The sequence below is a fragment of the Anolis carolinensis genome, chromosome 1 (genome assembly GCF_035594765.1).
Source record: "Anolis carolinensis isolate JA03-04 chromosome 1, rAnoCar3.1.pri, whole genome shotgun sequence".
In the NCBI taxonomy this organism is placed as follows: domain Eukaryota; kingdom Metazoa; phylum Chordata; class Lepidosauria; order Squamata; family Dactyloidae; genus Anolis; species Anolis carolinensis.
In genome coordinates, this window is record NC_085841.1 from 5267049 (window position 1) to 5278635 (window position 11587).

General features: G+C 40.6%; 1 protein-coding gene across 3 annotated transcripts in view; it reads right to left on the reverse strand.

Moving 5' to 3' along the window:
* kif13b (kinesin family member 13B) overlaps positions 1–11587 on the reverse strand; it is a 304005-nt gene that overhangs the window by 111462 nt on the left and 180956 nt on the right. For all 3 annotated transcript variants that reach the window (XM_062968806.1, XM_062968805.1, XM_062968807.1), the window contains exons 11-13: positions 9342–9554; positions 3785–3895; positions 3568–3702 (exon numbers count right to left, since the gene is read on the reverse strand). In XM_062968806.1, coding sequence (XP_062824876.1) covers positions 3568–3702; positions 3785–3895; positions 9342–9554 — 459 coding nt within the window. The remainder of the gene's footprint in view (positions 1–3567; positions 3703–3784; positions 3896–9341; positions 9555–11587) is intronic.

Genomic DNA, 11587 nt, shown 5'->3' on the forward strand with positions numbered 1-11587 from the left:
ATGTGATTATTTGTGTCTTACTGGATCTACGTCCATCTGCTGCTGTCCAATATGCAATATAATAATAATAATAAAACTTTATTTATATACCGCCCTATCTCCCGGATGGGACTCAGGGCGGTTTACAGTCATAAAAGCAACACAAACCTTACATAACAACATAATACACATTATTAAACAAAGTGAGACAATACAATTATAACAATAAATCACACTTACATGACCAGATCATGCAACCATATATATGTGTGTTTATGTGTGTTTATGTGTGTATATATGTGTGTGTTTTCCAAAATGCTGGACTACTGGGCTGTGGCGCAGCTGGCTAGTAACCAGCTGCAATAAATCACTACTGACCGAGAGGTCATGAGTTCGAAGCCCAGGTCAGGTTAAGCCCCCGACCATTAAATAGCCCAGCTTGCTGTTGACCTATGCAGCCCCAAAAGACAGTTGCATCTGTCAAGTAGGGAAATTTAGGTACACTTTATGCGGGAGGCTAATTTAACTAATTTACAACATCATAAAACTGTCAGCAAAACACGAGGAAAGGAATGAGGAAGTACAGCCACTAGTGGATGGTGAAGCAACATCTCCCCCCTGTGGCCGGAACCGTGAAGCTGGAAAAATGTTAAATGCCTCTGTGTCTGTCTATACTGTATGTTGTTTGTCTGTTGGCATTGAATGTTTGCCATATATGTGTTCATTGTAATCCGCCCTGAGTCCCCTTCGGGGTGAGAAGGGCGGAATAGAAATACTGTAAATAAATAAATAAATAAATACTCTAACAACCACCATGTCAGACTACACAGAGAAGCCACAGAAATCCACAAGCAGGTGGACAATTTCAACAGAAAGGAGGAAACCATGAAAGTGAACAAAATCTGGCTCCTAGTATTAAAAAAAACCCCTCTAAAATCAGGATAGTAAATAAAGAACAACACTCAGAAAACTGGGGAATGCCAGGCACGAAACCTTCAGGGCCAACTAACACATCCAAACAAAAGATTCACTCAGGGAGGAAGCAGCCAGGCTTTGAAGTTGCAAGGCCATTCAATGCTAATCAAGGTGGCCAATTGCAACATTCACACCTGCCTCAAACAGACAAGAGTTCTTTCTCCCACCCTGGACATCAATCCACAGATATATAAATCCCATTTGCCTAATTTCCAACAGACCTCACAACCTCTGTGGATGCCTGCCATAGATGTGGGTGAAACGTCAGGAGAGGATGCTTCTAGAACATGGCCATACAGCCTGGAAAACTCACAGCAACCCAGTGATTCTGGACATGAAAGCCTTTGACAACATATTAGCTGTTCTTTCCTTCCATTCACTATTTACGGGTTAAACAATTACAGATATACTAGCTTTCCTTAAAATGTTTAGAGACTGCATAGGAAATGCCTTGAGATCTTAATATTGTTATAGAGCTTTTCTCCTCTACATAGAATATATTTGTGGCCTGAAACAGGTTTGCCTGTCATGTTTGCAAGGGAACTTGATATGCAGTGGGACTATGTTGCCGGTGCACACGTAATACCAAATCATGAATAATACAGGTTTTATGTTTCTAATAAAAGGGAAAAGTGGTATTGCTTTGGAACATAAAACCTGCTGATTGAACAGATCACATCTTTAGTGTCGGTCAATAGCTTTTAACAATTCCCCGTGAAATCCTATATGGGTCTGTTCAGAGGGAAATGTCACTGAATACATTGGGGGATTGCGTTCTCGAGTCAAGAAATAACAAGCTGAATATCCCTTGTTTAGAATTCCAAAATCCAAAATATTCCAAAATTGGCTTTCTGGTGGTTCAACATACAGAAACATTGTTCCATGAACAGAATTATTTAAAAATGTTGTGTATAAAGTACCATCAGTCTAGAGACGCATTTATTGTTTAGACTTGGGTCTCATCTCCAAGATACCTGCATGCAAGTATTCCAAAATCTGAAAAAATCCCAAATACAAGCATTTCAGAGAAGGGATATTCAACCTGTAAATGACTCTGAGGTCAACGGGATGATTCATCTGCTCCCAAGCTTTAGCCCAAGGTTTTAGAAGATCTACTGTATTTCTTTGATTTCACGACATCATTGATTTAAGATGCATCCTAATTTTAGTACCACCATTACCACCACCAAAAATAGATAATATACACCCCATTTTAGAGGTGTTTATATAGGAAAACAAGTGTGTCTCAGTATTGAAGAAATACAGTATCTAAGGTGCTCAATCATATATAACTATGTGCTGCTTGGAGAAATTTGATATTTTGGGGTTCTCAGATAGATAAATATTGATATTCATATGTGTGTGTGTGTATAAATAGATATAGATAGAAATCACAAAATACCAAATTTCTCCAAACTGCACAGAAAAACAACTGTATTATATACTGACCTAGTGGGAAGAGAACCCAAAGGCCATCTAGTCCAGCCTCCTAAGAAAAATTCCCAAATTGCTCAGGTTGGGTTTTGAGAATTGTGCTTATGCCCCTTTTCTCAGTACATGGCACAGAAGCTTGTGCCAATTTGCTGTTCAGATATGGCCTCACATATCTTATTTATTGGGTACCTGGCGATGCCCAGGTTATTTGAAAAGGGCCTTGTTTGTTTTTGGATGTTAGATAATATCATTTTGGTCATATGTTACGGTCAATCGCCTACAAAGCCTGCCAGTATTTAAATTTGGCCATGTTAGGTCTGTGTGCCAAGTTTGGTCCAGATCTGTGACTTGTTGGGTTCAGTGTTCTCTGAATATGGGTGAACTATAGCTGCCAAGGTCAATCACCCGCAAAGCCTGCCAGTGTTCACACTTGAACTGAATACGGGTGAACTATAACTCTCCGATGGCAAGGTCAATCACCCCAAGTTGGCAGCGTTGGGTCTGTGTGCCAAGTTTGGTCCAGATCCGTCACTGGTGGGGCTCAGAGGGCTCACAGAATACAGGTGAACTATAACTCCCAGAGTTAAAGGTCAATCACCCCCAAAGTCCAACAATATTCCAAGTTGGCCATGTTGGATTAGTGTGCCAAGTTTGGTCCAGATCGTCACCAGATGGGTTCAATGTTCTCTCAGTACGGTGAACTATAACTCTTGGATGTCAAGGTCAATCAACCCACCGGTATGCAAATTTGGCCAGGTTGGGTCTGTGTGTCAAGTTGGTCCCAAGTCCATCATTGGTGGAGTTCAAAGTTCTCTTAGATTTCAAGTGAACTATGCATCCCAGTCCCTACAACTGCTATAAATCATGGTGAATTCTCCCCAAACCTTTCTAGTATGTTCTGTTGCTGTTCAATTGCTCTGCTTGTTGTGTGGCATAGAAAATAATGGGAAAGAGTTATGGGAGAGGAAGGGTGGGGTCATGCAAATGGAAGAGAAAGGAACACTGGGATGTGGTCGCTGTAATCTGAAATGTCCTGGGAGGAAGTGACTTGGTGGCTCCTCAGCACTGGGAACTATAGCCTGTTTGTGAAGACCGGAAACTGTCTGTGTGAGCGGACACCCGTGCCACACACACACATAAAGATTTGCACTATTATTGTGTTTATAGATTAATTTTTACCTTTAAATAATAGACCAGAAGTTCATTGAGTGCGGGGTCGGCGTTCAGATTGACCAGGAAGCACTTGTTGTCTCCCACTTTGATCCCAGAAGACTGGAGAGAGATGCCAAGGCTTTCAAGTTGCTTCTGCCGCTCCTGAATAAGAGCAGAAATAATGTTTGAAAACTCAGCTAACCAGAACTCTCAACCAATAGGCAAACAACACTAAGAAACAGACCTGTGCAATCTCTTCTGTTTTCCGTAGCTTCTCCTCCCAAGTCACTGTCATCTCCTGGATAAGTTTTTCAGACTCTTCCAAGCGGTCTTTCAGTTCTGGAGATTTCATTGCCTAGAAGTAAGAGAGAGAGAAAGGAAGAAAAATGGTTAAGGAACACTCCTAATTTAACTGAGCTTCAGAGATGAGGAATGTTAGGCAGATAATGCACTGTTAGAAAGGATTACATCGGCTGAAACCCCAGTGTGTAAAACTGCTTAATAATACAGTTCTAATGGATATGTGATCACACATATATACTGAAAGTATAAGTAGATGGTGACATGTAACTAAAGGGACAGACTAAAGAAGCCAAGTCATTAGAAGGAGACTACAAGAAATGCTAGAAATAAGAATACCATTAAGACCAGAGATCTTCCTATTAGGAATAAATGACCAAAAATTAAGAAAAAATAAGGACAAACTCCTCTTCCTATTAACCACAGCAGCAAGGATGTGCTTTGCAAAAAGATGGAAAGAAAAATCAACACCAGAAGAAGGAGAATGGATAATAAGAATCTTGGAAATAAGAAACACGGATAGACTTACGTACCTCATATCAAAAAGCAAAGGAGAAGCAATAAAAGAGACTGATTGGAGCCAAATCACCAACTATCTGAACAAAGACTATGGAAAGATAGAATAAGAAGAAAAGAAAAGATAGACACCAACATAAACAACAGAAAGAAGATAGGAGAACAGAGAAGAAAGAGAAGACAATCAAGTAAAGGGAAAGGCCGGATCCTCGAGGAAGATGATCGGAAGTCGCTTTTTCTTTTTAATCTTTTTTCCCCCTTTTTTCCCTTCTTTTTCTTTTTCTTTTTTGCTTTTTCTTTATTGCCCCCACTATCTGTCCGTCCCCTACCTAACCCCTAATCCCATACCCTAGTATTTGATTTTAACATGTATATAAAACCTAATAAAGATGATTTAATTAAAAAAAAAGAAGCCAAGTCATGACCATGTGACAGGCATGACAAGGATTGCATCATTCACTTTTGTCCCTGATTGTTGACCAGGGAAGTGATGGGTATAAAAGTAGGCAGCAAGCATGCAGTTGGGGCTCAGCAGCAGGAGCTGCAGGATGTTGGCAATTTCTCAGAGGACGAGGGGGATGATGGATTTCCCACTGAGGAGTCTGTGTGTGATCTCAAGGAATTGGAGGTCTTAGAACAGAGTGAGACAGATTTCAATGTTCATTCCTTAGCAACAAGGGAAACGTCCATTTATTTTGGGAATTGGCCCTTCAGCAGATGATGGGGAGTTTTCCCGCAAAATGAGATTAGGTCTCCACAAGGAGAGAGTGAAGGATAGATTAATTAAGCATTCAGAAAGGCTCCATGAGAAGTCCTTGAAACCCAGGTGTCAGAGGCATGATCTCATGGCTTCTTGGTCAGGCCTGGGCTTAAATTAGGTGGTGTTTAAGCAGTGTCTTCAGAGCTGCCATAGATTCAAGTTTCTGTTTTCAGCTCTCAAGCTCATGCTTCAAGTTCACCTATGTCTCTCAAAGAGTTTTGCCTTGGATTTTTGCCTGTGATCTTGACTTCCTTGATTTCACATACCTTGCTATTTTGGACTACCAACCTTTTGTATATGGACTACTGCTATTGTATAGATCCTTTTCTACTGCTTTTTGGTAAATGCTCTTTTCCCCTTTTGTACATGCTTCTCCTAATAAACTGGTGTAGTTAGCTACTACTGGACTCTGGTGTGGTGCTGTGTGAAAAGATCTCTCAAGGCTAGCATGCAACACGTGTGCTATGATTCTCTTGCTTCTCGCTGTACATCTGTTGCTGATATCTGTTGTGAGTATATCTGTGCCCTGTTAAACGAAGGAGCTGTGGGTCCTTCATAAGTGGATTATATATCCATATCCAACAAAATAAACCTCTTGGGAATTTTCTATATTCTAAAGCATGTTTTCTCTGGAAAGTACCACAGAATCACCTTGAGATGCACATGGCTATCTATAGCCTCATCGGCAGTCCAGTTCTAGTCGATTTCACCCCTAAAAGGACATATTTATAAAGATAAGTGTCTTAATTGCTCATTCAAAATGCTGGCGGATTCTTCTTCACCAGTCTTTAAAAATAATAGAGACACCTTAGACGTAATTTCCTGCACAGGTGCAAAGTTGGAGTAAATGATCCTTCAATTTCTATGGTTCTACAAGAGTAAAACCACAGACAGAGGAAAATAAAAAGCAATGAGGCATGAGCTGATGGTACCTGCATGAAAAGACCCATGTCTCTTTCTAGCTCAGCATTTCAGCACCAAATGTAATTATTGGAGCAAAACCAAGGATAACACAACCTTGCCCCAGTGATGTAAATATGGGAATGCTGTGAGCTAAAGGCTGCCCTATCAGTCAATCTGCAAAACAAGGGAGAGATATGGGTGCATATCCCATATCTGACCATGAGAAGGATCTAAATCAAAGGCCCACCTGCTTTTGTGTTTGCTAAAATGTCTGGTTCTGCAAAGATGACAAAAAGTGCTTGTTGAGCAGAAATGAGATATTTGAGAACAGGTCTTGGAAAAAGTTACTTTTTGAGTTACATTTCTCAGAATAGGAAGGAGCAAGGTCGTTTTCCGCTGCTCTAGAGTTTCAGACACAGAGCAATGGATTCAAATAGCTTGAAAAGTTATTCCACCTAAACCAGTGATGGCCAACCTATGACACGCGTGTCAGCACTGACACGCCTAGCCATTTTTGCTGACACGCTGCTGCATGCAGATTGATTGGATGACTATGTCTTTTGTGGCCAAATCTGGTGTGATTTGGTCCAGTGGTTTTGTTGTTTACTCCATGGGAATTATGCACATTACATTTATTTATATATATATATATATATAGATATATATAGATACTAGCTGTGCCCGGCCACGCGTTGCTGTGGCGAAGTCTGGTGGTATGGGAAATAAAGTATTGAGGAATTGGTGGTAGTTAAGGTAAAGGGTAAACGTTTCCCCCTGACATTAAGTCCAGTCATGTCCGACTCTGGGGGTTGGTGCTCATCTCCATTTCTAAGCCGAAGAGCCGGCGTTGTCCATAGACACCTCCATGTGGCCACTGGCATGACTGCATGGAGCGCTGTTACCTTCCCACCGGAGCAGTACATATTGATGCACTCACATTTGTATGTTTTTGAACTTCTGGGTTGGCAGAAGTCGGGGCTAACAGTGGGGGCTCTCTCTGCTCCCCCAATTCAAACCTGCGGCCTTTCGGTCCAGAAGTTCAGCAGCTCAGCGCTTTAACATGCTGCGCCATCAGGGGATATTATTTCCTAAAGGTTGTGAATATACAATATTTCTGATTTTTTTTTGTCTGTTGGAGGCAAGTATGAATGCTGCAATTAGGGAAAATGATTGGGATGTAGTGGCCTTGCAGCTTTAAAGCCTGGCTGTTTCCTCCCTGAGTGAATTTTTTGTTGGGAGGTGTTAGCTGGCCCTGATTGTTTCCTGTCCGGAATTCCCTTGTTTTTAGAGTGGTGTTGTTTGCAATATTTTATGTGCTTCTACTGTCTGTGGCCCTGAAAAAAAAGAGGATTTGCCAGACTTTGATGATGGGAATACTTTGTTGAGAGGTGTAAGCTGGCCCTGATTGTTTCCTGTGTGGAATTCCCCTGTTTTCAGAGTGTTGTTCTTTATTTAATGTTCTGATTTTAGAGATTGTATTGTTCTGTTTGATTATACCACATGAATTTTTATATATTCTGATTTTAGTGTTTTTGAATACTTGGAGCCAGAATGTATTCATTTTCATGGTTGACCGCAACACAATAATAATAATAATAATAATAATAATAATAATAATAATAATAATAATAGTAATGATAGTAATAATAATGACTTTGGTAATACACAGTGCTTCACTCCCTTCTCAGCTTCCTTTCTGGAAGAATACTTTTTTGGGAGGTATTAGCTGGCCCTAATTGTTTCCTTTGTGCAATTTCCAATTTCCCTGCTTTCAGACTGTTGGTCTTTATGTAATGTCCTGGTTTTAGAGATTATATTGTTCTGCATTATTCTATCCCAGTAATTATTTCATATTAAAGTAGAATCTCACTTATCCAACATTCGCTTACACAATGTTCTGGATTATCCAACACAGTCTGCCTTTTCGTAATCAATGTTTTTGTAGTCAGTGTTTTAAATTCATTGTGATATTTTAGTGGTAAATTTGTAAATACAGTACAGTAGAGTCTCACTTATCCAACATAAACGGGCCGGCAGAATGTTAGATAAGCGAATATGTTGGATAATAAGGAGGCATTAAGGAAAAGCCTATTAAACATCAAATTAGGTTATGATTTTACAAATGGAGCACCAAAATATCATGTTAGACAACAATTTGGCAGAAAAAGTAGTTCAATATGCAGTAATGCTATGTAGTAATTACTATATTTATTAATTTAGCACCAAAATATCACGATATATTGAAAACATTGACTACAAAAATGCGTTGGATAATCCAGAACGTTGGATAAGCGAGTCGTGGATAAGTGAGACTCTACTGTAATTACTACATAGCATTACTGCGCATGGAACTACTTTTTCTGTCAAGTTTGTTGTATAATATGATGTTTTGGTGCTTAATTTGTATAACGATTACCTAATTTGATGTTTAATCGGCTTTTCCTAAATCCCTTCTTATTATCCAACATATTCACTTATCCTGCCGGCCTGTTTATGTTGGATAAGTGAGACTCTACTATATATTGATAATCTTATATTATCTGCTTAGAACTGGATTATATGAGGCCCCTTCTTCATAGCTGTATAAAATGCACACTGAAGTGGATTATATGGCAGTGTGGAGTCAAGATAATCCACTGCAAAGCAGATAATATAAGATTATAAATGGGTTATATAGCTGTGTGGAAGGGCCTTGAGTCTACCCTGCCATATAATCCAGTGCAAATTAGATAATCTGTGGAAGAAGCCTAAGTGAGGCCTAAGTCTGCCTGTCCCCTAACTGAACCCTGGCTGTCCCTTGGCTGAGTTGGTTGCTAGGAGACCAAGTGGGCAGAGATTAGCCCTCTAAACTGGCAGCAATTGGATAAAAATAATTATTGCTCTCCCTCTAATTAGGACTTTATTTTTCTTTTCTTTTTGTTGTATCAACCTAGAGGCGTGGATGATGGGTTGTGTTGTCAAATTTCAAGGTTGGGGGGCCTGTAGATTTGTTGTTTTGTCCGGTGCCCTGATTCCATCACTCTTTTATATATATAGATTCCAACAGTTCTGATTTAAATGTTCTTAAAGTACTCAAAATTAGTGTATTATGTAAGCAATGGGTTTCCCAAACTTGTTTATATATTGCCGAACAGTATGACCCTCGTATTGCTTTCGGACTTCACATGGATAAGCGAAACTGCAAACCCTATTGAAACAAAGTTCCTGCGGAAGACCTGGATAGTGACTAGAAAGGACATATTTTGACAGATGTGGATAAATAAAAAGGTAAAAAAGATGGAATATGAATTAATTAGAGGCAATCTTCAACCCAGCACAATACCTCGGCTTTGGTGAGCTGTTCCCTGAGTTTCTCCACTTCTTCCCGCAGCTCCCGGATGATCCGGGCATTGGGGTCTTCGTTGACCACGGCATGGTTCACGATGTTTTTGGCCCGGTCGGCATATCGCAGGGTGGAAAGGGTCTCGTCGTAATTGTCAGCAGCCGGGCTGACCGTAGCGACCATGGCGGTCTTGCTGTTGCCCCCAAGGCTGTCCTGGGAAGAGAAAACAGATTGGGAAGAAAGTGAACACTCCTGTAGACGAGCAAGTAGATATGGAAAAACAACAAGCAAAGCCATTTGAAGTTCTGAGATCTTCAAGGTATCTGTACTGTAGAATTAAGGCAGTTTGTTGCCACTTTAAACTGCCACAGATCAATGGTATGAAATCATAGGCGTTGTAATTTGGTGATGTGTCTGCGAAGGACTAAGAACGACTAAGGTCCTTTCAGGCAGGGGGGATCTTTTTATCCCACCGCTGCCACCACTTTGTAAGGAGCTAATAACGGCTGCCACCAATTTGTAAAGATGCAACCACCAAAGACTCAGAGAGGAGACTTTTTACTTTTCTTCTTTCTTCTTCTTATTCACTTTAGATGGTAGTGTAACTTGGTTTATAATATATGCGACAGAGGCTTAGATGTTGGAAGAATAACAAGTTTATTCAGGCACAGAACTTAGTGGTTACAATATTGTTTCTCACTTGGAGGTATTTTTATTAACAGTTACAATACTAGAATGAGATGAGTCAAACTCCCTAAAGTGTCACTTCTTTTGCTTAAAGTAGTTAGAACTTCTTTCTCTGCTACTTTTAAACCGCAGTCACCCCTGTGATATATGATCATAGATTCTCTGTTCCTTACCAGGACACAGACTACATTAAATAAGTCACCAAACTTATTTTAAACCGACTCAAAATGAACAATTGAGTCTCCTTGATCCCCTCAATCTAGGATCAATCTTCCCTGTGCCTCATCAGAGCACAGACTGACTCTCTTTTTTAAACTCTGCACTTCTTCAACAAAACGGCAGTTGGCTCCGCCTATTTCTCCATGGCAACCAGCCTCTGAGTGCTGAGATGCAATAACTGTAATACTTACCCTTTTAAAACACAAACACACAATTAAACATAACATCTGTAAACCAAATATTCATACTTCATTACAGTGTCAAAGTCAAAGACCCTGTAAAACTACAATTCCCAGGCTCCCATAGCATTGAGCCACGGCAATGTTGTAGCTTGGTCAGATTCTGAGTGTCCAGTAGATGAGCAAGGGTGTGCTAAGAGAGATTCAGAGGGCCCAGAGAGAAATGTTTTGGAATCTCCTGGCAGTTCCCAAGAGAACAATCAAGGCCGTTCCTATGGAAACCTGCCAGAAGTGCAGATTGGGGGAACCGGGGGAGACAGATGTTTGTCAAGGTTAGAGTGATTGGAGCTGAGACAACCGGGCTGGCAATTAGGGACTTGCTTCTCCAAGCAGCTTAGAGATAAGGAGAGCAGGTGCAATAGAAATGATCTCACAGAAATGCTGGACTACTCTAATAACCACCATGTCAGACTACACAGAGAAGCCATTGAAATCCACAAGCATGTGGACAATTTCAACAGAAAGGAGGAAACAAATGATTCCCCCAGGCAGGAATAAGCCAGGCTCTGGTGCTGCAAGGCTATTCAATGCTAATCAAGGTGGCCAAGTGCAACATTCGCTTGCCTCAAACAGAAAAGAGTTCTTTCTCCCACCCTGGACATTATTCCACAGATATATAAACCCCACTTGCCTAGTTTCTAACAGATCTCACAACCTCTGGGGATGCCTGCCATAGATGTGGGCAAAATGTCAGGAGATAATACTTCTGAACATAGCCATGCAGCCTGGAAAACTCACAGCAACCCACTGTTTTTGCATTTTGTTGTCGTTGTGTGCCTTCAAGTCATTTTCGACCTTTAGATGAACCTGTCATGGCATTTTCTTGGCCAGATTTGTTCAGAGGGAATCTGCCTTTGCTTTCCTCTGAGGCTGAGAGAATGTGACTTATTTATTATTTATTTATTTACAGTATTTATATTCCACCCTTCTCACCCCGAAGGGAACTCAGGGCGGATCACATTATATACATATAGGGCAAACATTCAATGCCTTTAACATAGAACAAAGACAAGACAAACATAGGCTCCGAGCTGGCCTCCAACTCATGACCTCTTGGTCAGAGTGATTTGTTGCAGCTGGCTGGCTGCTCACCAGCCTGCG